Genomic DNA, 27832 nt, shown 5'->3' on the forward strand with positions numbered 1-27832 from the left:
TTTACCGGATTGGAAACTAAATGAAATATGGAGGACTTCACTTGTTTTCACTCCATGTTTTCTTGGAAACTTTAATGGAGTGGAACTCTGAACCTGTCAAGATCACCAAAATATTAATAAATGAGTGATAGTGTGTCCAACCTTTAAATTCTACAATACTTACAAAGAACTGCAGTATAAAGCAGCTATGATAAATGGTGATTGATTCTAAGATGGCCACCTTTAGAGATCAGTACGGAGACGGTTAATACATCTAATCAGTAGAATGACCACATGCCAGTGACATGGGGGGAGGTCTCTTGTAACTGAGATAGAGAAAGCACAGACCATTTTAAGGAATGTACTGTATAATGCACGATTGCTATCTTAACTAGTACGTGCCTTCCATTCATGAGCCTAATAAGGGTCTCTTGTTGCTGGACAGGAAAACGGATGTGACACTCAGTGACTTAGGTGAGAGAAACACTAAATACAAGGGATCTATCTGGATTCTGGTCTTCTACAACCCAGGACACACTGCAACAATCTTGGCATGGGGTAAAGTAAGTAAAAATGTAGTTAGTGTTGGCAACCCTTAACAATATTATGTTTTTTTCAGATGTATTATCAAGTAGTAGATTATATTTTACAGCGTTTTAGCTTTGGCAAGCAGGGTCCTCCAAATATGCACAATTAACTCTTTGTTAATTTATTGTAAGACCCCTGTTTGTTATAAAGCATTATTAAAGCACTACATACAGCAGAACCCCCACTTTTACGTCCCAGATAGCTAACTAACCTCATTTTATTTTGCCCCGCTGTATGGACAGGCATTCAAATCTACATTTTAGAACAGTCACATTTATTTGCTATGCAACATGCTGTATTTTGAACATTTGAAACGCTTCTGTCCTTTACAATGTAAATGTGTGATGTGGCAGGAGACCTAAACATGTTTGCACAGTATCGCTTGGATATACAGATAGTGGGGCTCATTTATTAACGAATCACGGTGCATAATCGAACGCAAAAAAGTGCCAGCGCCTTCACAAGCGCGAACGCAAGTATATTTGTGTGATATTGCGCATTGAACAGAGCTTTTGCGATGGGTTTGGTTTTGCGCATAAGTTTGGGCAATGATGTCGCAAACAAAGCCGTGTGTGAGAAGGGCGTGGCTAAAATTACTTCCATACATGCGCATTAGTGCGCCAGGAAACCAGCACAATTTTTTTACGACTGACATCCTGGCATAATAGAAACATTAAAATTCGCAGGTATGCCTAGCTGTGACAGCAAATGTGCAAATTTACGCACTGCGGCGTCGAAAATAGTGCACAAATTGCATCTTTCAAGCATCGTGCAGTACATTAATAAATACACCCATGCACAGGGTAAATGTTGGGCCTCTGCGTGCTTTTTAGCGATGCGTTAATAAATGAGCCCCATTGTGTTTTAATATTACAAATTCACATCATTGTTCATCATTTGTAAAATATTTTATAATAATTATTTATTTTGCACACTGGAATGACTCACTTTTTTTAGGTTCATGTTACTAGGGGGCACTGAGGGTGGGCTGTGCCAACCCAGTAAAAAAAAAAAATCTGGAAAAACAAAGTCCCAAAATACAGCAGAAATGATTAAAAGTGATGGGCGAAATTTTTCACCGTGTATCACCCTAAAAATGATGCCCATAGACTTCAATGGGTGAAAAAAATAACCATGCAACAAAAAAAGTTTGATGTGCTGAATTGCGCGACCAAAAAAAAATGGTGACGCCCATAGATTTCAAGAATTTTTGGCAAAGTGAAACGGGTCAGATTCATCCATCACTAAAGCTAAAAAGTCAGTGCTAACTCTTGGAGTCTGATTTATTAAAATTCAAATAATTTCATGATCAAAAGTTACCCATTTAAAATTCTGAATGTTTTCTTAATATTTGTTAAATAACTTTATATTTATCAACATTGAATCTCATTTGCCATTTAGCTGCCGAGAGTGCCAGTTTAATATAGTATAAAATTAAGAGAATATCTAATTCACGGAGCTCACCCTTCCAGCGTATCGGAAGTGCGTCCCTGCCCCATCGGCATCCCGCGAGACTTCAGCAGCTGCAAAGACTCTCATGTGAATTCAATGGAGCAGTCCTCGCTTGGGCGCTCAGCCAGAAATTACGCATAAACTTCATGAACTTGTGGCTTTTATTGTGGCACACAATGGGACACGGTGGCAATGGCAGTGCAACTTAGCCTACGCGCTTCCTGCCCATAACAAACGGCACTTCCTCAGAGCTAATCAAATAACACGTGGATACCCATTTAAATAGTGTGATAGTCACATTCAAATCACATCACAATTCATGTCCTCTTAAAGGGACAGTACCTATATAGTCGCAATGCTCCTCTTTTCTATCTTTGCCTTCCAGATTGCTGTTTTACAACAATTATAGTGTTTATATTCATTAAATGCAGCTTCTGTCCCAACAGACTTATAGCTTTTAATTGCCTTTCTCTTCTTCCTCTTAACTTCTTTACTTCTACATTAAGCCACATAGGGTGATTATTGGTGCTTCTACATTTACTCCTTAAAGGGGAAGGAAACCTAGTTGGCGCAAAAACCCTCCCCCCCTCCCGTGTGTTTCCCACCCTCCCTCCTCCCCCCTGGCCTACCCGTCCCACTGGGCAAATGCCCCTAACTTGTTACTTACCCTTCTGCGCAGGTCCAGTCCAGGGAGTTCACAGACGACATCTTCTTCCACGCGATCTTCTTCCTGCTTTGAACGGCGTTTTGGCGCATGCGCAGTAGGATCATTTCGCCGGTACAGATCTACTGCGCATGCGCCTAAAGTCACAAAGTACTTTGGTGCATGCGCAGTAGATCGTACCGGCGAAATGCTCCTACTGCGCATGCGCCGGTCAAAGCAGGAAGAAGATCGCGTGGAAGAAGATGTCGTCTGTGAACTCCCTGGACTGGACCTGCGCAGAAGGGTAAGTAACAAGTTAGGGGCATTTGCCCAGCGGGACGGGTAGGCCAGGGGGGAGGAGGGAGGGTGGGCAACAAACGGGAGGGGGGGAGGGTTTTTGCGCCAACTAGGTTTCCTTCCCCTTTAAGGGAAGAAACAGTAACAATTTAATATAATTTTAAATGACAACCACTTCTGTTCTGTATTTTTAACTGAAAACATTATGCCCCAATCTATGCTCTGAAGGGCAGCATTCAAGGCACTAAAATGAGCTTTTCTGAAATTTAGGGTTTTTGTTGCCCCAGTGTATTTTGTACCAGACATTAAATGATATAACATTATGGTCACTATTACCCAGGGGTTCAATGACTTGCACATTTGCTATACGTTCTGGGTCATTAAAGATCACTAGATCCAGATTTTTTTCTGGTTGACTCTTCAACAACTTGTGCCATAAAATTGTCATGCAACGGGTTTATAAACGTGTTCCCATTAACTGACCTGGCAGTATTGCTGCTCCAGTCAAATTTGGATAATTAAAATCCCCCATTATCATTACTTTCCCCAAACTAGCAGCCTTTTCATTTTGCATTAGGAGCCTCCTCTTCACTTACATTAGCATACACCTACAATTAATTTTCTGGGCTGTTTATAATCAGTGAAGTATTCCACCCATAAGGCTTCAGCCCCATCATTTTATAACATCACCTCCTCTTTTAAATTAGATTTTAAATCCTGCTCAACATACAGACATACCCCTCCTACATTTCTATTGCCTCTGTCCCTCCGAAACAAAGTATAGCCACTGATATTTACTGCCCGGTCATGTGACTCATTCATTCATGTTTCGGCCACACCAATCACATCATATTTTCCCTCCAGCACCAGCAGCTCTAGCTCTCCCATTTTACCAGTCAAAATTCTTGCATTTGTAAACATACATTTAATACTGGTACCATATTTAACATATGACATGTGGTCCTCCCAATCCTTAACAGTATCCCCAACCAAATCTCCTCCCCCATTTTACCTTCCTTTGCCCATCTAACTTATCTTCTACACCAGGGATCCCCAACCTTTTGAACCCGTGAGGAACATTCAGAAGTAAAAGGAGTTGGGGAGCAACAGTAGCATGAAAAATGTTTTTGGGGTGCCAGATAAGTGCAGTGATTGGCCATTTGGTAGCCCCTATGTGAATTGTAAACCTAGATTGAGACTCTGTTTGGCAGTACATATGGGTTTTTATATAACCAAAACTTGCCTCCAAGCCAGGAATTCAAATATATATATATATATATATATATATATATATATATATATATATGAGAAGGAAAGTTGTTTACCACTTGAGGGTGCCAAATGTTAGGCAGCCCAAGTGAATGTAATTACTTACCTGATACCCCGGGTGCGCATGCGCATTAAAGTGAAAAGCCGAACTTTAACTAAAAAGTCGGCTATTTTGTTCAACTGCACATGCGTCTGCCCTGGGAAATTTGAAGAAAGAAGAAGCCAGAAGAAGACCGCTCCGTGGTGCTCACTGGTATAACCCCGGGTTGTGCAGTTTTCTACTGATAGGAGCATCGGCCCGGGGTTTCAGGCAAGTCAATACATTTGGGGGTGCCTAACATTTGGCACCCCAAGTGGTAAACGACTTTCCTTCTCCTTTGAATCTAAATTTATTCTTACTTCAGTCTATCAGAATGAAACTGATGTATTATGGATTATGGGAAATCTTATATTTAGTCAGCAAACATTATTTATTGTGTTATTCTCCAATATAAGTCTAATTTCACAGTAAGGCTCAGGTTTATCAACATTCAGAAACTACTATTAATTGGAGTTTTTAAGATGAATTTGAAATTTGGCAGATTAATAAAAAATGAAGGTTAGAATGTGAGCTCGTGGCATTTGCATAGTCTTTTTATGTTTTTAAGTGAATTTTCCATTTCAAGGCTTTTTTTCAATTTCAAGTGCACCTGTAACATTTTACATTTTGATCTTTCTCCCCGTGTAAGAGCCATAACAAGATAATGAATATTTAAAGAAAGAATGATCAGCCTGACTGGCTAGGGTCATGGATACAATGTGCATCTGAGGCATCAACATCATTCTCTAAAACGTGAATATGTCTGTGAGAATATCGATCATCCTACTGACTTGCATCATAGGATCTACCTGGAGTTTCCCTGCACAGGTGAGGTGAAAGTCTCTGCTTGACAAATAGCTTTTGTCCTTTAAGTGCTGCAGAAATAGAATTACCTGGTGTGTCAAAGCTGTACAGTAGGTCATATACAGTTCCTGTTTTTCCTTGAAATAAAAACTCACCGCTAGGTAGTGTGGTATGTCCGTTGCAGCCGCCATGACCAGGACTCATTGGGTTAAAGCTTTGAGACAAATAATTGTTGCTTTCTGTTAATGGTTATTGTAAAGAGTCATGAAAGCTTAGTGGGAGACTGAAATAAAAATGACACAGCTCAGAAGTATAATAAACTGATATAATCATATACATTGTTGTAAATATGATTGTTTTTGTCTTCTAGCAGATGACCACCCCAGCACTTGGTAAGAATTCTTTATTTTTTATAACCCTTTCCCTGCCAGCCGTTATGTCCTAGATGCGAACATCTACTGCCAAGCAGTTTTTAGATATTTTCATTTTAAGGGCCTTTCCTGGGTGGTGTTTTAGTTTACCCAGGAAAACAATATATTGTTTTTTTCAGGACAACCTGAACTTTCACAATATGCAAGAATTTTGGTGTAATTTTACTAAATATAGGCTTCTAAGTGTCTAATAAAATGAAAAAAAATCATGTTTCACAAAGAACAATCACATGTTTTCTGGGGTGAACTTACTTTTTTCTACATTTGCCCCCCTCAAAACGATGTAAATGTGTTGATTGTGCAGTATCTGAAATGACAGACCATATGGGGGTCTTCATTTTGGGGCCCCTATATGCCACGTGCTTGGGTACACCTATACATATTGGGCATCAAACTGTTCAGAGGACCCTATGCTTTCATATTTGGGGTGATTTCTCTTGATACCTAAAAGTATGTGGGTAATACGATGCTGCAGGGTAGAAATTTTGAGGTGATTTTTGGAAATGTCACCAAATTTAGGAATGGTTTGCCGATTCGCCTTCTGTGAACATAGACCCTTGACTTCATATTATGTGCCTCAAGACCCTCCTAACAGCAAAGACCCCCCAAAACTATATATTTTTGGAAAGTACACATTCTGACGAATCCAACAAAGATAAAGACGTCTTTCTACACCAAACTACAAAGCTTTTCTAAACGTAGAGGTTTTTACAACATTTCTGAAAATCGCCTAAAATTTTTGCAGTTTGCTACATTTATCGCACACAATGTTTTACGTATAAAGAAAAATCCCCCTAAATATGGACGTCAGAGGTCTACTGAATAGTTTGATGCCCAATATGCATAGATTTACCAAAGTATGTGGCGTGTACGGACCCCAAATGTAAAACATGCATATGAATTTTCACGCTAACCAACTAAGCTGCAGAAAAGAGAGCCCCAACTGTGCGTTATGTGCTGTAAGACCCCCAAACTGTATACATATTTGTGCACTAATAAAAGTTGTTTGAGTGTGCAAATACATGTAAATAAGTGTAAATAAGTGTACAAAAGGGATCAAGTGTGCTAAAATAAAAAAATAAACAATACCAATCTTTACTAAAATGTGTGTGTAAGTGTATAAATGTTCTGTAAGTATGTGTAAGTGCAGGTAAGTGTGTAAAAAAACGTGCACTTACCGTTTTTGTAGCAGGAGGATCGCTGGAACCGATGGAGGCAGCCAGGAAAGCGTGTCTGCAGAGTTACTGCGCAGCAGGAAGTGTGTGGGCGGCTGTGCAGGAAGGAAGAGGTAAGTGAGAAGTAGCAGCGCCATTTGCAGCGCATTTGCCACTTTAAAGTTGGATCTGCGACAATCGTGTCGCAGATCCGACTTGACAGCCCCCCAGCCTCGTTGCCCAGGGGGCTGTCAACCCTCCTGACTCTCTGCAGAGGCGGCAAAAGTCGCCGATGCAGAGAGAAGGGCTCGGCTGCAGGAGAATGCATAAGGTACGTTCTTGGCAGCCTGAGCACTGAACCGCCAGCACGTATGCTGTACGTGCTTGGCGGTTAAAGGGTTAAAGGCAAATCTTTTTGGGCTTGGTCTAATAATTGTGACCTGGTTCTTTATATTCTCATTTTTATTCAGTTTATATCCTTTTGTGATATAGCCACGGCACAGTTTCCAGCACAGAGATGGAGACTGACACCACTTTTCACGGTTTAAATGCAGCTTGGCTGGCTTTTATTTTAAACCTAAATCTTCAGCCCACTGGCTTCACATAAGCATTTACAGTCCTAGTTCAACACCCCCACTGGTGTACACATGAACTCACAGTTTTAGTCCTCATTGGCTTCCACTGGACACAAATCCCAGAATCCTCTCTGGGCTCACTCAAGACCCTCAGTCTCCTGGGAGGGTTTTCTCGCCTCTCCAGTCTTTTTTGAGCTCTCTCCAACACAGGGGGAATCACATTTTTTTCCCAGCTGCACACAGAATCCCCTCCTTTCTACACTTTGAGGTGTCCACGTCCCCTCACCCTCCTCCAGCTCCAGGAGGTATCCAGGGGTAAGAGCTCTGAGGTGTAGTCCCACACCTCTTTTTAACTGCAGCTTACTTGTAGCTTAATTACTGAACTGCCTCTAGCTTAGGCAGCTGCAACACACCTAATGGATCAAGAAATCGAAGCCCACCCTGCACTCTTCCATTCACTCCAGGGGCCCATTATCCAGCTTTTCCTAAGCTACTACACAACTACAGCCTTGCTTGCTGCAGCAACACACATATTTCCCTGGCGTTTTATAATCACCAGTCTAACACTGGTGAAATAGGACAGGATTGCCAAGGTGAATTTTCATTTTCAAATAAATATATGTTCACTGATAAAATGTGATAGGGGGAATTAATTAGACCACCCAGGCATTTTCTTGGACTTGATGCAAAATATTGCCTCTTTTTTATTTTTTACCTTTTGTTTGGATCATTTTTGTCCACAGATAGAGATAAATTGGCCCCAATCCATGCATCAGCCACATGGCACAACAACCATTGCATGGGAAATGGGTGTGGACATGTGACTTGATCCATCTTTATGCAGCTTATCCTTTCTTCTTGTATCACTGATATGCATGATTTTGCATGCAAAATGTGTAAAATGAGTTCACATGTTAAAGTGTATTTGGAATGAACTGAAATATTTCTCCAGCAGATGACATAACAGCTGCCAAAGGAGTTCTGGAAAAAAGAAAGAAATCTGACCCAGGCAAGAAATACAATCTGAACTATTATTCTAATTTGGCTGAGTTTGTTCTTAAATGTTAAAGTTAGTTGCTGGAAATGTATCCACACAAGAATACAATGTGAAAACAATAAGAATCTTGATTTGGCTTATTTGTTTTGTTTAAAATCAAAGGGGTACATCACATCATAGAAAAGCCATGGTTGGGTAAATAAACTAATTTCCTAATCTTATCCCAGAACAAAAAGCTGGCATAACGAATTTATCATTCTGTCAGTATTAAAATCAAATGGTAATTCAGGGCCATACATATAGTGAGTTCAGGGCTCTGTAACCTAAAAAAACTTTGGGGACGTTACCACCATCTTAGACCTGTCGACAGGGCCGGAACTAGGGGTAGGCAGAAGAGGCACGTGCCTAGGGCGCAAAGGCAGAGAAGCGCCAGGCACGTACCTCTTCTGACGCCATCCCCTGCTCGGTCCCTTGTTCCCTCAACCTGCAGCGGTACTGAATAGTGAGTATTTGCATGCGCGATCCCGTTCTTCGACGCATGTGCACTCACGGGTCCTTGGCTCTTTCGCGCATGCGCACTTACGCTGCCTCAGGTCTTCCGCGCATGCGCAGTCGCGCATCCTTGGCGAGAACAGTGGGGAGGCGACGAAGTCGGCTGGGTTGCCTGGGGCGCCCGGCCGACTTGGCCCGGCACTGCCTGTCGAGGTTCTGCATAAGTCAATGGAAGAGGCACCTATCTCAAATTGAAGTTATTGGGGTCTTCGAGGGCTTTTGCTGCCAGAAAATCCAACTTTTTCGCGGGTTTCAGGCAAAAACTCAATAAAATCAAGCAATTCTGGAAAAAAAGTCCGAAAAATTTGAGTATTTGGGGAAAAAGCCCAAATTATTAGGGCAATTCGGGTTTTCTCTCGATTTCATTGAGTTTTTTTGCAATTAAATTGAGTTATTATTTAATAAATAAGCTAAAATTGGGCATGGGAGTTTGGTTGTGTTTTTTTTTATTTTTTTTATAAAATATGAGATAAATTCGGATTTTAGCCCCCTGTGTGTTTAGGGGCTATATCATACATAATTTTGAACTGGGGCTAATTTCCCTCTAATTCTGTTCCTTATAATATGACAGATATTTGCATAGATCTGTTAAGAAGAAACTATTAGTCAGTGACATACCCACAATCAGCATTTCAATGTTCTGCTATTCGCAGGTGATAAAAAACCTGAAGCCTCTCGGGATGTCTTTACGCAGATAACTGAGGCAAACAAAGGTAATGTTATAATAAACTACTTTATACGACTTTTACATGTTACATATATCATTTAAACAATGATCAGTTAAAAGCCTTATATAGCGTACACATTATTATTATTAGGCATCATTATTATTGAAGCTATAACATAACTATATCCAGGCATTTTTTTTGAAAATATAGAACAGGAAAACAAATGGAGACATCTGTACTTGCTCATTCATAAAAATAAGCCATTAACTTTCAGATATTCTTACTTATGCAAATAAGTGGATACAAATGGCTTCTCTTTGAATGATGTTTACAGGCAATATGGCTCTTACAGAAGAGGGAGATATTCTCATAAAGATACATCGTAGTGCCACCACTTCAGATTATCTTTGGCCTAAGTCTGCTGATGGAACTGTCGTGGTGCCTTACATCTTCTCCCACAACTACAGTAAGATTTTTATTCTATATTGCACTACCATTGATGCACTACCAAATACATTTTAGCGTTTAAAATTCAAATTCATTGAACAATGTCACTTGTTTTTCATTCAGGTGCCGGCGAGTTAGCCCTGTTTGAGAGTGCCATGCAGGAGTTTGAAACCTTAACCTGTGTGAGATTTGTACCTCGGACAAAACAAAGGGATTTCCTAAACATCATGTCTAATGGCGGGTAGGTGCTGGAAAAGCTTGGTGCATGGTTTGGAAAAGGATTTCTGTATTCAGCTTGGAAGCTCTGAACACAAAAATTGATAATTAACTGTCATGCCTGAATGCTGGTGAATGTCCAGCAGGTTGAAGCCTATATGCTGGGTGACCCAAATAACACACATTAACTGCAGGATTACCAGCAGAAGCCATGGTAAAGTGAAGGAGGTTTAATGGTCAGAATTTAAGCAACAACAAACAGGAGTGCAAACTGAAATACCAGAGTCCAGATACAGGCCTGGGTAGAGGCTGAGCAAAATACAGTAACGGGCTGAGAAGGTCAGGACTAGCAATGTCTGAATGGCAGGCAAGGTCAGTGGCAGGCAGCGGTCAAGCAGGGTCGAGTAACAGGTCGAAGGACAAACCAGGTAATCTACAGAAGACGGGTATCGGGGAAACAGGTGGGAACAGGAGGACAGGAGCAAGGGAAACAGACAGCAGACATGGAACCAGGAATCACAGAAGTCACAGGCTAGATTGGACTCAGGAGCTCAGATGATCAAGCAAGGAGCAATGGTCAGGGACAGGTTTATAAAAAGTTCTGATTGAGGGATGGAGAACATGGGACTAATGAGGCGGGTGGAGACAAGGTAGCAGACAGAAAATACAATGAATATATATATATATATATATATATATATATATATATATATATATATATATATATATATATATATATATATATATATATATATATATATAGAGGTAGGAGGACAGGAGCAGCTATAAGAGCCTCCAGTGGTTCACTTGGAGAGTGCATAGTCCCAATAAAACACATACCAGAGTTGTAACCTGTATGTTTTGATGTATGCCCACTTCTATTTTACAGCATGGCAGAATATATTGGTGCTTTATAAATATGGGTCAATGACAATCATTTCTGGAAACACAACAAAGAAATACACTGATTGTGATAGTACTTATGCCCTTTTCAAGACCTGCAAGGGAAAATATACCTCCATTGCAAGAAGAAAAAGAAATTGAAGCAACACCATGTTTCATTCTTGGGAGGTAGATACAGTAATTAGATCATAATTGACTCCTGCTAACCAAACAGTCACAACAAAGGGGAAAAGTGGTCTGTAATCTAATAATCTAATTTGCAGCAAGCAAACGTGGACAAGCTTCAGTTCCACTGTTTTCTCTGATTAGCTCAATAAATAACATAAACCATAGATTTTCAGTGATTAAAACATAGACAAGAAGCTTGTTCAGCATGATCCGGCCAAATACATTTTACTAAAGAGCGAGGTGGCTAATGCTAGCGACTTTTCGCCAGCGTTGCCATCCGCAGGGAAATCTCCAATTTACTAACAGGCGCAGGCGCCAATTCGCTAGGAAACAGGACTGCTGCTAGCGGCCATTCACACTCTATTGCCAGTCGACTTTTCGCTCTGGCGAATGGACGTTACTCCGTAAATTCACTAAAATGTGCATTTTACTGAACGTGTGTTTCGCCAGTGTTACCTTGACCACCTCAGACCAGGTGAAGTGCTATAAAGCAGCTAGATCTTCCTCAATCTTCACTTACATCATATCCTTTGAGCTGAAAATGCATCAAAGTTCAAGAAAATGCTGGCAACTTTTCCTTTTTTGAAGTGGAATTGCCTGCAAAAGTACTGACAAACTTTTTTTGGGTAACCAATTTTCTCCACACATTTCACAACATATTCAACATTCATGTTACAGTCGGCTGATGTGTAGGGCATTATATTAATTCTCTTTTCTTTATTAAGGTTCCCTGGACATTTAAAATAAAAAGTGGTAACTTCAAGCATTTGCACCAACATTTATAATAAAGACGTCCATACAACTTTAAATTACCCGCCGTATGCAAATTGACCTAAGCGCAAGATCACTAGCAAATTTTCCGTAGGCATAAATGAATGCTAGCGCATCTTTGCATTGTCGAAGTAATGCTAGCGAAAAGTCGACATCGTTCGGCGCCCAGGACGAAACTCTTCTTATTAGTGAATTGGTGTAATCTAAGCACATTTGCCCCTGGCGAAGTGTTGCGATGGGTGCGAAACGGACACTGGCGAAAATTCACCAGTTAGTGAATCTGCCCCTTGGAGTCAATGCACCTTTTCTTTTCACATCAAATTCATTGTTTATAGAGTTAACAGCTGTTTTCTTGCTTTTTTTGCGTGTGGACGTGCGTGTTTGAAAAAAAAAAAAACGTATCACTGTGAATCAGTGAAAAAAAAATTTCCATTCCAATTAGTGACCCACATTGGGCTGATAAGTTAATTTGGATCACGTTAGGCCTCATGCAGACCAATCAGGAGAAAACCACATCCATGGCCAGATGAGATTTTTCAGCCATATGTACTACTCTTGTTTCCTAGCTGTTTATCAATGGTTGGAAGAAATGGAGGGGCACAGAGGGTTGAACTGGCTTCATATGGCTGTATGAGCAGAGGAGTTATCCAGCATGAACTAAACCACGCCCTAGGCTTCTACCATGAGCATATGAGGAGCGACCGGGATGACTACATCACTATTATCACTGAAAATATCTTACCTGGTAATATACAATTTATACATTGCCTTGTAAGAATATTCAAATTGTACTGAAATATTGTACAACCCCCACAAAAAAACAGATATCCAGGAATACCCAAATTATGAGAAGGCCATCTCCCATATAGTATATTCTCAGTAAATAGTTATCAAAAAAAAAAAAAGTTTTCCTTTTTCTTTGCAATAATAGGGCAGTGCCGTGTACCCGATATTAAGGGGGTTATTTATCAAAGGTCGAGTTTTAGAGGTTTGTGAGGTTTTTTATACCTCGAATGAGCTCAAATGCAAAAAACTTGAATGGAAAAAACTCAAATCAGTGAAGAATCCAAAAACTGGAATTAATCGAGTTTTCAGCAGAAAATAACTTGAATCAATCAAACATCTTCAAATGGTTTTGACTGAAAAATACCCTCGAAAACTCGAATTTTTGGGTAAAAAACAACTTGACCTTTAACAAATAACCCACTAAATCTATATTGGTAGCAAATAATGATATTAGGTTTATCTGTTTTTCTAAAAGTTTTTAGAAGGCTTTTGAAAAAATCGGATTTGAGTAGATTTATATTTTTTTTTCTACATTAAATAAATTCACAGTTGAAATGAAACATGAATGCTACCTTACTTAGTAAAACATCTGAATATAACACCTCACATTTGTGGTTTACCCATCATTTTTAGTGTTTGCAAGCTCAAAAAAAAGTCCAAAAACTCTCAAATTCAAACTTACTTACTCAAATTGAGTAAGTAGTTTAAATATCGGCTAGGACAACTCCCATTGACTTGTACATGACATCACAAACTGTTAGATGCAAAAGTTTTACATTCAAGTTTCTATTTTTTTTTTGCTTAATAAATATTGAAAATTATTATTTAAACTATTATCCACATTCATGATTTTTAGCGCCAACAATTCATAATTGTGGAAAAAAAATATGAAAGCTGAAGAATTGGGCTGGCTAACATTTAATAGGATGCATAAAATATTATTGGGTGAGAGTCAGGCTGTTTCTCTCCCCAAAATGACTATATTATTTATATTTGCAGGCTATGAAAACTATTTTAAGAAACGCAACACTAATAACTTGGGAATAAAATATGACTTTACTTCAGTGATGCATTACTCAAGGTAAGGCTAAATGTCACTTGTCATCATTGGGTAATTATACACTTACATATTATTTGTATTGCATCTCTTCCCCCATTTATTTGCACCTTAAAGGAGAAGGAAAGCTATGGAGGCATTTTATTGCCAATATATTAGCTGCACTAGTGCAAGCTAGAATTCTATATTTATTCTGTAGAATGTTTTACCATACCTGAGTAAAAAGCTCTAGAAACTCTCTGTTTGTTTAGAATAGGAGCTGCAGTATTAATGTGGTGTGACATCACTTCCTGCCTGAGTCTCTCCCTGCTCTGGGCTCAGATTACAGTAGAGAAGGGAGGGGAGAGGGAGAGGAGCAAACTGAGCATGCTCTTGCCCAGGGCAATGAGGTTTAAGCTGAAGGCAGGAAGTCTGATACAGAAGCCCATGTGTACACAATAGAAGGAAAGAAATGCAGTGTTTCTTTTGACAGGGGACTCAGAGCAGCACTACTTTGTGGGTTTACTGGTATATTTAGATGGACCTTTCTGATAAGGCTTACTTAGTTTTAACCTTTCCTTCTCCTTTAAAGTATGAACAAGCAAATGTGCAAATGGACCAGTAACATACAGTGTAACCACAAATATTAGAATGAGTTCTCTTTGGTAAACTAAGATCCCGACACTGAGGGGGTTATTTACTAAACTCCGAATACCCGAAAATCCCCGGAATCCGAAACATCTGTGATTTTTTTGTAATAGGCTTTTAAAGAAATCATGAATTTTCAGAATTTATTAAACCCCGAGGGCTAAAAAGCCAGAATATCAAAACACGGCATCTCAAACCTGTCGAGGTTGCATAAAAAGTCAATGGGAACAGTCCCATTGATTTTTGGTTGTGTCGGGGTTTCGGGCAATTTCAGGATGTTTTCGGAGCTTTCGGGTGGAAACTCACGAAAAAATCGTGAAAATCTGAGCTTTTCCCGCAAAGGTCATTTTCGGGAAAATGTAATAATAAATAAGCATGTCACCACAAATATTAGAATGAGTTCTTCTTTGGTAAACTAAGATCCCGACACTGAGGGGGTTATTTACTAAACTCCGAATACCCGAAAATCCCCGGACTCCGAAACATTTGTGATTTTTTTGTAATAGGCTTTTAAAGAAATCATGAATTTTCAGAATTTATTAAACCCCGAGGGCTAGAAAGCCAGAATATCAAAACACGGCATCTCAAACCTGTCGAGGTTGCATAAAAAGTCAATGGAAACAGTCCCATTGATTTTTGGTTGTGTTGGGGGTTTCGGGCAATTTCAGGATGTTTTCGGAGCTTTCGGTGGAAACTCACGAAAAAATCGTGAAAATTTGAGCTTTTCCCGCAAAGGTCATTTTCGGGAAAATGTAATAATAAATAAGCATGTCACCACAAATATTAGAATGAGTTCTTCTTTGGTAAACTAAGATCCCGACACTGAAGGGGTTATTTACTAAACTCCGAATACCCGAAAATCCCCGGACTCCGAAACATTTGTGATTTTTTTGTAATAGGCTTTTAAAGAAATCATGAATTTTCAGAATTTATTAAACCCCGAGGGCTAAAAAGCCAGAATATAAAAACACGGCATCTCAAACCTGTCGAGGTTGCATAAAAGTCAATGGGAACAGTCCCATTGATTTTTGGTTGTGTCGGGGGTTTCGGGCAATTTCACAATGTTTTCTGAGCTTTCGGGTGAAAACTCACGAAAAAATTGTGAAAATCTGAGCTTTTCCCGCAAAGGTCATTTTCGGGAAAATGTAATAATAAATAAGCATGTCACCACAAATATTAGAATGAGTTCTTCTTTGGTAAACTAAGATCCCGACACTGAGGGGGTTATTTACTAAACTCCGAATACCCGAAAATCCCCGGACTCCGAAACATTTGTGATTTTTTTGTAATAGGCTTTTAAAGAAATCATGAATTTTCAGAATTTATTAAACCCCGAGGGCTAAAAAGCCAGAATATAAAAACACGGCATCTCAAACCTGTCGAGGTTGCATAAAAGTCAATGGGAACAGTCCCATTGATTTGTGGTTGTGTCGGGGGTTTCGGGCAATTTCACAATGTTTTCTGAGCTTTCGGGTGAAAACTCACGAAAAAATCGTGAAAATCTGAGCTTTTCCCGCAAAGGTCATTTTCGGGAAAATGTAATAATAAATAAGCATGTCACCACAAATATTAGAATGAGTTCTTCTTTGGTAAACTAAGATCCCGACACTGAGGGGGTTATTTACTAAACTCCGAATACCCGAAAATCCCCGGACTCCGAAACATTTGTGATTTTTTTGTAATAGGCTTTTAAAGAAATCATGAATTTTCAGAATTTATTAAACCCCGAGGGCTAAAAAGCCAGAATATAAAAACACGGCATCTCAAACCTGTCGAGGTTGCATAAAAGTCAATGGGAACAGTCCCATTGATTTTTGGTTGTGTCGGGGGTTTCGGGCAATTTCACAATGTTTTCTGAGCTTTCGGGTGAAAACTCACGAAAAAATCATGAAAATTTGAGCTTTTCCCGCAAAGGTAATTATCGGGAAAATGTAATAATAAATAAGCATTAAAAACCCGAGCGGCTTAGATCGGAGTTTGTAGCAGCCGATATTGAGATAAATTCGGACCTTGATAAATAACCCTCTGAGGAATGGCTCAGACAACAATAGAAGATACCAGCACTATTAATAACGTTTAAGTGGACCATATGGTGCTGAAGCTCTACCCTATCAAATATTTGTTTTTTTGTGTTACATTAAAATGTTATTGGGTTCACATACTTTACTAATGACAGTTCTTATTGTCCCTCAGTAATACATTTAGTATCAGCCCAGATAAAAGCACCGTTGTTCCCAAGTCTGACCCATCTACTCCGATTGGACAAAGGCATGGGCTGAGTATTCTGGATATTTATAAAATTAAGAAGTTGTATCAGTGTGGTAAGTGTCCAAAAAAAACTCATCTTCATGAAGTGGTACATTAAAAGTTAACCACAAAAGTAAATTAGTGTTGTTTTAAGTTAAATAACTTCCCGTCCCAAATGTCATTGCCCAACCAAGGTTACAGTGTCGGACTGGCCCACCGGGATACCAGAAAAACTCCCGGTGGGCCAGGGTGTCAGTGGGCCCTCATGCTGCTAAACATTTGACCTATTTCATGGCCTTTCCCTATTTATATGAGAGCAAAGAGGCTAAATAGGTGGAGTAATAGATTATAGTATGTAAGAAAAGAGACTAGGAGAATTGAGGTCGAGTGAGGAGAGGAAGAAGAAAGTACAGAGCGTGGGCCCCTGGTCTAAGGTTTTTTGGTGGGCCCCTGGTGTCCCAGTCCGACACTGCAAGGTTATTGATATCAAGTTCATCATTGTGCAGTTATAGAAGCACATGGAGACATCAGGTCTATTCCTCTGTGATCATCCGTAAAACCCTCAAGTTCACTACAAATATTTCTTGTCTTGACATAGAATGCAATGAACATTCAACTGAGCATATCATTTTAGAGTAGATGGCCATATTGTGTGAAAATATGTGTATATGTTTGTACGTTCTAAGGATTATTGATAAATTATTCCACAGGGTAATAGTATTTAGTATTACATAACACCTGCTTCACTCTTTTCCCCCATTTTCACTATATGCCACTGTTACTTTTCAGATGTGTGTGCTATTCTGCTCCCTGACTCCACTGGGACTATGACTTCTGACAACTACCCATCTGTATACACTGATAATGCCAGCTGTGTTTGGTTAATAAGAACCCCATCTGGGCAGGTATAGCTTTAAACATATTTTTGGTTTCTGGTACAAAACATAGGGGGTTATTTATCAAAATCCGAAATTTCTGAAAAATACTCCGACCAAATCCACACTAATTTCCCCCCCTTATTTATCACTACATTTTCCCAAAAATGTCCTGTGCAGGAAAAAATTCGTATTTGACGTTGGAAAAATCTTTTTTTTTCGGATTATTGCCTGAAAATCACATAATCTTCAGATTATTGCACGAAACCCAGTGCAGAAAAGGATATCTTCGGGACTTCTCCCATTGACTTCTACATGAACTCGGCAGGTCTGAGTTGGAGTACTTTTTTATTCAGACTTTTAACACCCTCAGGGTTTAATAAATTTAAAAATAAAAAATCATTTTTTTCCCAATAAAAATTTGGATTTTATAGTAAAAAAAAAAAAGTCAACTTTTTCGAGTTTTTGGCATTCAGAATTTAATAAATAACCCCCTCAAAGTTGTTGCTAGGGATGCACCGAATCCAGGATTCGGCCAGGATTCAGATTCGCCGAATCCTTCTGCCCGACCAAACCGAAATTTGCTTATGCAAATTATGGCAGGGAGGGAAATCGCGTGACTTTTTGTCAAAAAAACAAGGAAGTTAAAATGTTTTCCCCTTCACACCCCTAATTTGCAAATTCAAATTAGGATTCGGCTTCGGTATTCGGCTGAATCTTTCGCGAAGGATTTGGGGGTTCGGCAGAATCAAAAATAGTGGATTCCGTTCATCACTAGTTGCTGCAAAAGGTGGTGCTGCAAAACATTATGGAGGCAATTTTGTCCCTCTTTCAAGGTTTTTCACTCTTTTTCAAGGTTTTAGTATTTCTATATACTTTTTATATTCAAATCTTTTAATAAATAACATGCCATTTGAGGTTTTAGAGATTAAATGTTTATTTGTGGTTTTAAAAATCTCTAAAACCACTAAAATGAGAATTTTGATAAGTAGACCTCCCTCTGTCATGGTTTAAATACATATTTCAGTTATTTTTCTTTTATCGTGAGTTTCATAGCTTGGAAATAAAAATATCACAGGAAAAAGAAATTGTTGTAACATGCCAATATATCAGCATTTATCGTATTTCGTTTGTTACATTTGTAGGTGACCCTGCAATTCCAAGCCTTTGATATCCAATCATCTCCAGGCTGTGTGTCTGACTACATTACCATCTATGATGGTCCCAGTAAGACGTACCCTGTGTTAGTGGACAGGGCATGTGGTACCGGAGTGATTCCTCTACAGATTGCCTCCACTAACCAGATGCTGGTTGAGTTTGTCAGTGATGGGGCAGTTACTGGGACTGGCTTCACAGCAACATACAGCTCAGGTACATCTATTTATTTTTTGAAGGGAAACCACACAATAAATGCATTTTAAATACAAAATCTAACTCTAAGCAACTGCATTTATGAACGTTTTTATTTGTGTTGTTTTAGTTATTTAGCTTTTTATTCTGCATCTCTCCAGTTTGCAGTTTCAACAGCCTGGATGCTAAGGTCTAAATTACCCTAGCAACCATGCATTGAGTTGAAGAGACTGCAATATGAACAAGAGAGGGACTGGACAGAAAGATTAGTAATAAAAAGTAGCAATACCAATAAATGTGTAGCCTTAAAAAGCATTTGTTTTTTAGATGGGACCAATGACCCCCATTTAAAAGCTTGAGTCAGAAAAAAAGGCAAATAATGCAAAAACAGTAAAAAATAAAATAAAAATGAAGGCCAGTTGAAAAGTTGCTTAGAATTAGCCATTCTATAACATACTAAAAAGAGCAGATTTATTAAAGGTGTTTCATAGGTTTAAACGAGGTCTGAGATGATGGAAACCATTATAACCTATTGGCAAAATTGTTGCAAGTTTAAAAAGATTCAGTAAACCCACATAAACATTATTAAAATTTTTCCACTTGCACAATGGGCATTTGTGTCTGATTCATTGCTTGGTGAAAAAAAGTTCACATTTTTACAAAAAAGTCACCAATTAAGGTAAATGACTGAAAACACAAAAGACACATATTTTCTCTATAAATGTTTTACAGATATTTGATAAATCTGACCCAATAATTAGTGAAATCTATTAAACACTATAACTATTTTATATATCTCACAGTTCAATGTGATGGAGCTTTCTATGTCTCAAATAAAAACATCACTACTCCTGGCTACCCTGAAAATTACTATCCTAACCTTGACTGCACCTGGACAATCACAGCGCCTACTGGGTACAAGGTGAGAAGCTACTTGGGGAAAAAATTAAAGGCAGGTTGTTTGACCCTAAAAGGCACACATACAGTAGCATTGTGGTAGTAGTTACAACAGCAAAACCTTTTTGATGGGGTATCCACTATTAAATAATTTTGGTTAAGTAGATATCCTCATCTGAGAAAGAAGCCTGGGATCGCTCCTAAAATTTCCATTTACATGGATGGAGTATCGACAGATGCACAAGTGAGAAGGAACTAGAGTTCTTCCTCATTTAAACTCTCATGGAATAAATAAAACCAGCCATTGACATACAGTAGATGATTGAATCAATGGTCAAATTATCGGCACGTTAGCTTATACATGGCCATCATAAAGTGGAACTATTGCGAATGAAAATTTAATATTACTGAAATAATAAAATTTCTAAATACAATCATTTAAATATTCTGCATTGTTTCTGAAATAATCAAGTTACTCTTCACAATCCCCCTCTCAGCATCTTTCTCTCTTCATCCAGGAGTTGGCAGTATGAATTTGAATGACAGTTACATCCAATATATCTTTTAGGGGGTGCTGTATTAGACTCAGCTCACTCTATTAAAATCACCAGAAATCCTGTCTCTCTACAGGCAGGATTTGTGCCAAAGTCAGTTTCTACTGGAATCAGTTATTAGAGTTATCTCTAATTCCTCTGCTAGGAAAGGGAGTCCCTCTAAAAGATATATTGGATCTAACCCAATGAAAATCTGACACTCAACTGCTGTAGAAAGACAGAATGAAGAGAAACATTTTCTGAGAGATGGATAGTGAACATAAACTTGATTATTTTAGAAACATACAGAATTTTTAACTGATTATATTTAGTTCCTGTTTAATGTCTGTTGTCCAGCCTAAAGGACCCCTGTTTTTGATGAGCATGAAAGGTGATGATGGGTCACATTATTTTTTTTTCTGAATAATTTATTCGATGTGCTGCTATTTTCATTCGTCTGTAGACAAAGTCTTACAAAGACATAATCTACAAAAATAACATATTTCAGGTTTTGGGATTCAGTACTGCCCAAGGCTATCACAGCCATTTAGAAGAGAGACTACCAGAACATTCTGAATTACAATTCATTACTAATCAGCCCTGTAGCATCAGATTCTATAACAGACCTAACCTATTTTTATTTGTTAACATACTGAGCATATGCAGTGTCACTGAAACTCAAAAGATTTTCTAGCAAGATCAGAAGCTGGTGAGCAGTTGTTGCAGCCCTCCAGCGTGACGTCATTTCGTTACTTTGCTGATTTACTAACGGGTGCTGGCGTAAATTCGCTAGCGAAGTGGACCTACTCTAGCGCTACTTCGCACCCTTACGCCAGGCGAAGTTGCGCTATGGTGAAGGGACGTAACTGCGCTAATTCAATAACTTGTGCATTTTACTGAACTTTACCTCTTGCGCCAGACTTGCCTTCGCCACCTCAGACCAGGCGAAGTGCAATGTTTTTTCCAGAGAAAACATTTTTTTGGGGGTACCCTCCTTCCCCCCCTACATTTCCTAACATATGGCACCTAAACTATACAGTGGGCACATGTGTAGGGCAATATAACAACTCTATTTTATCTTATGAAGCTTTCCCAGGCTTGTGTAATGTAATGTATTTGTTGCTACATATACGTCCATTGTACTTTAACTTGGCGCAGTATGCAAATTAGGCATCGCTAGCGTAACTTCACTTTCCTTGACAAATTAACGCTAGCGCAACTTCGCTACCGTTCGCCTCCCTGAGTGAAACTTTTAGGATTTTAGTGAATTAGCGGTGCCCTGGTGAAACTTCGCCTGGCAAAGTGCGGCGAAGCCTGCGCTAGCGCAACTCCGCAGATTAGTGAATTTGTCCCCATGTTTGGTCCTTGCGAGGTAAATCATTAGATTACCAGTGCACAGATAAATGGTCACCTGCTTACAAAGCAGGAACAACAAGGGGGAGGGAGGGGGTTGTATATTAGTCTTCTAATAATCTGCCTCACAAGGACCAAACATGGAGTTGCTTCAATTTTCCCGGTTGCCCTGTTTACATCAAGCAATAATTAAAATAAAACCCCATAGATTTCTCCTGATTGAAACAATAAGCAAACAAAGTTTGTTCAGCGCGAGCCCTTTCCATTAAACTCCTGTTAAACAAGGTGGTATACTGTCCCTTTTATGGATAACACACAGCAATTAGCAAGAATAAAGGTCAGAGCTTGTCAAACATCTACTGGCAACATGCACCCAATGGATTGTTCTTTGGGAAGGCATTTTACAATGTTTTCTGACCTAAAGCAGGTTACATATTAACATAGTTAAATTGGGTTGAAAAAAGACAAAGTCCATCAAGTTCAACCCCTCCAAATAAAAACCCAGCATCCATACACACACCCCTCCCTACTTTCACATAAATTCTATATACCCATATCTATACTAACTATAGAGTTTAGTATCACAATAGCCTTTGATATTATGTCTGTCCAAAAAATCATCCAAGCCATTCTTAAAGGCATTAACTGAATCAGCATCACAACATCACCCGGCAGTGCATTCCACAACCTCACTGTCCTGACTGTGAAGAACCCCCTACGTTGCTTCAAATGAAAGTTCTTTTCTTCTAGTCTAAAGGGGAGGCCTCTTGTACGGTGATCCACTTTATGGGTAAAAAGGTCCCCTGCTATTTGTCTATAATGTCCTCTAATGTACTTGTAAAGTGTAATCATGTCCCCTCGCAAGCGCCTTTTTTCCAGAGAAAACAACCCCAACCTTGACAGTCTACCCTCATAATTTAAGTCTTCCATCTCTCTAACCAATTTAGTTGCACTTAGTCTCTGCACTCTCTCCAGCTCATTTATATCCCTCTTAAGGACTGGAGTCCAAAACTGAACTGCATACTCCAGATGAGGCCTTACCAGGGACCTATAAAGAGGCATAATTATGTTTTCATCCCTTGAGTTAATGCCCTTTTTTATGCAAGACAGAACTTTATTTGCTTTAGTAGCCACAGAATGACACTGCCCAGAATTAGACAACGTGTTATCTACAAAGACCCCTAGATCCTTCTCATTTAAGGAAACTCCCAACACACTGCCATTTAGTGTATAATTTGCATTTATATTATTTTTGCCAAAGTGCATAACCTGCATTTATCAACATTAAACCTCATTTTCCAGTTTGCTGCCCAGTTTTCCAACTTAGACTGCAAAAATAGAAACAGTACTTTCAATGCCCACCTCCAGGTCATACACGACACTTATACAAGGTGGTTTATAGCATACACTAATGATAATTCTTTTTGTAACCTTTTGCCCAGTCAAAATCTCTACCCAGAGGGATTCTACTCCTTCACCAGTGCCAGCTATGGTTATTTCTTTAGCACATGGCTTTAATTCAGGCTTTACATACAAACAGACTCCTCCACCCTTTTTAATCCCTCTGTCCCTCCTAAAAAGGGTGTAACCATTTTTAAATTCACAATCCAGTCACATGTTTCATCCCACCAAGTCTCAGTGATACCAATTATATCATAAAAGCATGCAATAGGCATCTCTGAGGAATGCCTATACCTTAACATTACACACATCATATACAGTGTACTAGAATGCAAGAAAGATTGTATTAGACAATTTTGAAACATTTCTAATGGTATTTTCTATGCACAAATTTTTAAAAAAAGGTGCATTCCAACTACACTCAAAATAGGGCTATTCAAAGTAAGTCTTTGAAGGCGAAAAGGTTGCCAATCTTTGCAAAAGGAAAGAAAAGTTTCATAAAGTGTCAAACAGTACTAAGGGGCCGAATTATTAAACCTTGATTTTTTTTAGGGGGAAAACTCAAATTTTTCATAGAAAAATTAAAACTCAAATTTTTTTTTAGATTTATTATACCCCTAAGCTGCTTAAAATCCAAATCTGAAAATACTCCATCTCAAACACCTGTCAAAGTCATGTAGAAGTCAATGGCAGATGTCCCTTAAGTTGTTTCTTGACATCATGATTTGTATTGAATAATCCGAAAGTCGTGTTTTTGCAACGACTATTCAATTAAATCGAGTTTTCAGAGCGTCAATCGTACGATATGAATCGATGATAAATTTTGTTACATCGTTTTTTTTCATTCCAACTTTTTCAAGAAAAATTATTCATGAGTTTAAATCGTGGAAGGGAGTTTTGTGGACTTTATTTTAAGGAAAAAATTACATTAATTCGTGTTTTAATAAATAGGCCCCTAAATGTTATTATGATTTATTTTAAAAGTATTAAAGTATTATATGGTATTATACTGAAATAAAAAGCAGGGAGTAAATATAATTTTGTCTATAATCAACAGATATATATATATGAAATCAAAAATGTATTTCAAAACCCCTAACATCTCCTGTTCTTAATCAACAGATATCACTGCAAATTAATGAATTCAATCTCGAGATTGGAATTTTCTGCATATACGACTATCTAAATATTTACAACACAACCCGTGGTAAAGTTATGGGGCCTTACTGTGGCCCTATAGACTTCTATTATCCGTTTGAGTCTACAGGGAATTCCATGGTGCTCAAGTTCCACAGTGATAGTACCACGGAGATGTCAGGTTTCAGTGCTACTTATACATTTGGTGAGTGCCCGAATATTTATGATCTGAAGTATAGGAGTAAAGAAAAAAAGTATACTTCATTACTTTATCAATGAATTATTTGGCGAAACAATAGGTTTAATTAATATATGTGACATATCTGGCAATTTCTTTCCAACTGGAATATTATACTCCATCTGTATTTAAAGGGGAAGTATCAAGAAAATGAAAAATTAATATAAGCTTCATCACATTAAAATAAGAAACTTTCTAAATACAATTGATTAAAAACTCTGTACCGTTTCTGAAACAATTAAGTTTATGTTCACTATCCATCTTTCAGCATCTGTTTCTCTTTATTCTGTCTTCATGAAGGAGTTGGGTGTCAAGGTTTTCATTGACAGCTAGATCCAATATATCTTATAGGGGGGCCTAGAAGATGAATTAGAGCTCACTCATATAGTTAATTCCAGTTCAAACAAAATAATTGCCTTTGGTACAAATTCTGCATGTAGAGAGACAGGATTTCTGGCGATTTTAATAGAGGGAGTTCTAATCAATCTTCTAGGCAAAAGGAACCCCCCTAAAAGATATACTGGATTCAACTGTCATTCAAAATCAGACTCCCAACTCCTGCATGAAGAAAGACTGGAAAAATATAGATGTTGCGAGGGGGGTTAGTGAAGATAAACTTGAATTTTAATTTAATTATTTAATAATTTTAAATAATTTTTAATTATTTTAATTTAATTGATTATATTTTGAGAATGTCTTATTTCAGTAGGATGAAGCTAATCATTATCATTTTTGCACTAGTTCCTTAAAGAGTAAGGCTCTATCAGATTAAGACGTGCACAAGAGTGGAAAATCACATGATACTAAACCTTGGTCTAAGTCTGACTAGGAACTGGGTAAGCAAGGTAAACTGCCACCATGATTCAAACATCCCAGGGAGAAGCAGTTTATTTATAACAGGAGGACCAGCCTGGAAACAAATCTATCAATGCTCTTCACTGGGGGGTAACATCAGTGACTAGGGTTTTCCTTGTCCTTTAAAGGGATACTGTCATGGGAAAAAAAATTTTTTCAAAATGAATCAGTTAATAGTGCTGCTCCAGCAGAATTCTGCACTGAAATCCATTTCTCAAAAGAGCAAACAGATTTTTTTTATATTTAATTTTGAAATCTGACATGGGGCTAGACATATTGTCAATTTCCCAGCTGCCCCAAATCATGTGACTTGTGCTCTGATAAACTTCAATCACTCTTTACTGCTGTACTGCAAGTTGGACTGATATCACCCCCTCCCTTTTCCCTGCCAGCAGCCAAACAAAAGAACAATGGGAAGGTAACCAGATAGCAGCTCCCTAACACAAGATAACAGGTAGATCTAAGAACAACACACAATAGTAAAAACCCATGTCCCACTGAGACACATTCAGTTACATTAAGAAGGAAAAACAGCAGCCTGCCAGAAAGCATTTCTCTCCTAAAGTGCAGGCACAAGTCACATGACTTGGGGCAGCTGGGAAATTGACAAAATGTCTAGCCCCATGTCAGATTTCAAAATTGAATATAAAAAAATCTGTTTGCTCTTTTGAGAAATGGATTTCAGTGCAGAATTCTGCTGGAGTAGCACTATTAACTGATGTGTTTTGAAAAAAAAAACATGTTTTCCGATGACAAGACCTCTTTAACTAAAATAAAATGGCTAAACATAACAGAATACCATAAGCTTCCTTTATTGTTAAAGGGATACTGTCATGGGAAAAATTTTTTTTTCAAAATGAATCAGTTAATAGTGCTGCTGTAATTTCTCAGCCAAACAAAAGAACAATGGGAAGGTAACCAGATAACAGCTCCCTAACACAAGATAACAGCTGCCTGGTAGATCTAAGAACAACACTCAATAGTAAAAACCCATGTCCCACTGAGACACATTCAGTTACATTGAGAAGGAAAAACAGCAGCCTGCCAGAAAGAATTTCTCTCCTAAAGTGCAGTCACATGACTGGGGGCAGCTGGGAAATTGACAAAATGTCTAACCCCATGTCAGATTTCAAAATTGAATATAAAAAAATCTGTTTGCTCTTTTGAGAAATGGATTTCAGTGCAGAATTCTGCTGGAGCAGCACTATTAACTGATTCATTTTGAAAAAAGTTTTTTACCCCATGACAATATCCCTTTAATGCATTAATTAGATATTTGATAATATGCCTTAATATACCTAATTATATACCTAATCCTATTTTTTTAAAAAGGATTCCATTTTGCTCAGTCATATTAAAACAGTATGTTGTAATGGATGTTAAAAGTAGGAAAGGTAAGTATTTTAAAATTCCTCTAAACAGTCCCCAGAATAACACTCCTTTGATTATCTATTACAGCCAGTTCAAAGAGGTGCCTACTGGGCATGCTCACTGCCTCTGCTTCAATGGAAATCAATTAGGCATGAGCAGTAGGCACCTATTTGAAGTTTTCATAGTCAGAGAGCGAGGGAGTGCTCAGAAAGCAAAAGTGGCGGAACTTCACACTAGACAAGGAAGTAATTAAAAGAGCTGCAACTGAACTGGCTGTAACAGAGAAACAAAATAAATCTGAATGCAGGGAGAAAGGTATGATATGCTTGGGTCGTTTAGAGTAATTTTTTAGATCCTTTATCAGGAAATCCTCAAATCCCAAGCATTCCAGATAACAAACCCCTACTAATATTTTAAATGCATTCAAATTATGTAGTACAGGTATGGGACCTGTTATCCAGAATGCCTGGGGGGTTCCAGATAGATCTTTCTGTAATTTGGATCTTCATACCTTAAGTCTACTAGAAAATCATGTAAACATTAAATAAACTCAATAGGCTGGTTTTGCTTCCAATAAGGATTAATTATATCTTAGATAGGAGAAAGGAAATCATTTTTAAAAATGTGCATTATTTCATAATAATGGAGGCTATGGGAAATGGCCATTCTGTAATTCGGAGCTTTCTGGATTACAGATTTCAGTATAATGGATCCAATACCTGTACTAATTCACTTTTCCTTTCACAATAGTGCCAGAAAAGAAAGGAAGGAGAATGAAAGCAGATACTGATGCCACCATTGCTGACTTTTATATCAAATATACCTGAGAAGATATTTCCAACTCTTTACTTAATAACTAAGATTCCGAGAAATCCTGAATATAATTCGGCATGTGATTTGGCAGAATCGCAGCACTTTGACTTAAACTCTTCACTTCATGAGACTTAAAACCACTGGACAATTAACGATGACAAGCAATTTTTCTATTTTAAATGATGTGTATTTTTTAGCATGTTTTAGCAAAACTTATTGGATTTCAGTTTGAGGGGCAGATTTATCAAGGGTCGAATTTGAAAAATGTTGAAATTCTAAAAGTTTTTTTTTTTTGGCCG

General features: G+C 38.3%; 1 protein-coding gene across 3 annotated transcripts; it reads left to right on the plus strand.

The window, feature by feature from the left end:
* Nucleotides 1–306: 306 nt before the first annotated feature.
* Nucleotides 307–27571, plus strand: astl3c.L (astacin-like metallo-endopeptidase 3 gene c L homeolog). 3 transcript variants are annotated; one of them, XM_018231299.2, is made up of 16 exons: nt 307–542; nt 4957–5135; nt 5482–5503; nt 6732–6830; nt 8224–8280; nt 9474–9533; nt 9823–9954; nt 10059–10176; nt 12560–12738; nt 13779–13860; nt 16657–16784; nt 17500–17615; nt 18731–18956; nt 19739–19857; nt 24242–24461; nt 27471–27571. In XM_018231299.2, exons 2-16 carry the CDS (start codon nt 5067–5069, stop codon nt 27545–27547), a joined length of 1704 nt encoding a protein of 567 aa, XP_018086788.1. In that variant the 5' UTR covers nt 307–542; nt 4957–5066; the 3' UTR covers nt 27548–27571. The 3 variants fall into 3 exon arrangements, with proteins under 3 accessions (XP_018086788.1, XP_018086789.1, XP_018086790.1); XM_018231300.2 differs by having other exon boundaries at nt 8227–8280; XM_018231301.2 differs by having other exon boundaries at nt 5485–5503.
* Nucleotides 27572–27832: the final 261 nt, after the last annotated feature.

The sequence above is a fragment of the Xenopus laevis genome, chromosome 8L (assembly GCF_017654675.1).
Source record: "Xenopus laevis strain J_2021 chromosome 8L, Xenopus_laevis_v10.1, whole genome shotgun sequence".
Taxonomy (NCBI): domain Eukaryota; kingdom Metazoa; phylum Chordata; class Amphibia; order Anura; family Pipidae; genus Xenopus; species Xenopus laevis.

What these genes read in the sequence shown, in the direction of transcription:
- astl3c.L (XM_018231299.2), top strand. Translation starts at nt 5,067, where the DNA reads ATGTCTGTGAGAATATCGATCATCCTACTGACTTGCATCATAGGATCT. An exon ending in GGCTGTGCAGGAAGGAAGAG is followed by an intron (nt 6,831 to 8,223) that starts GTAAGTGAGAAG and finishes ATATTTCTCCAG; the next exon opens with CAGATGACATAACAGCTGCC. An exon ending in TAAGAACCCCATCTGGGCAG is followed by an intron (nt 17,616 to 18,730) that starts GTATAGCTTTAA and finishes TTACATTTGTAG; the next exon opens with GTGACCCTGCAATTCCAAGC.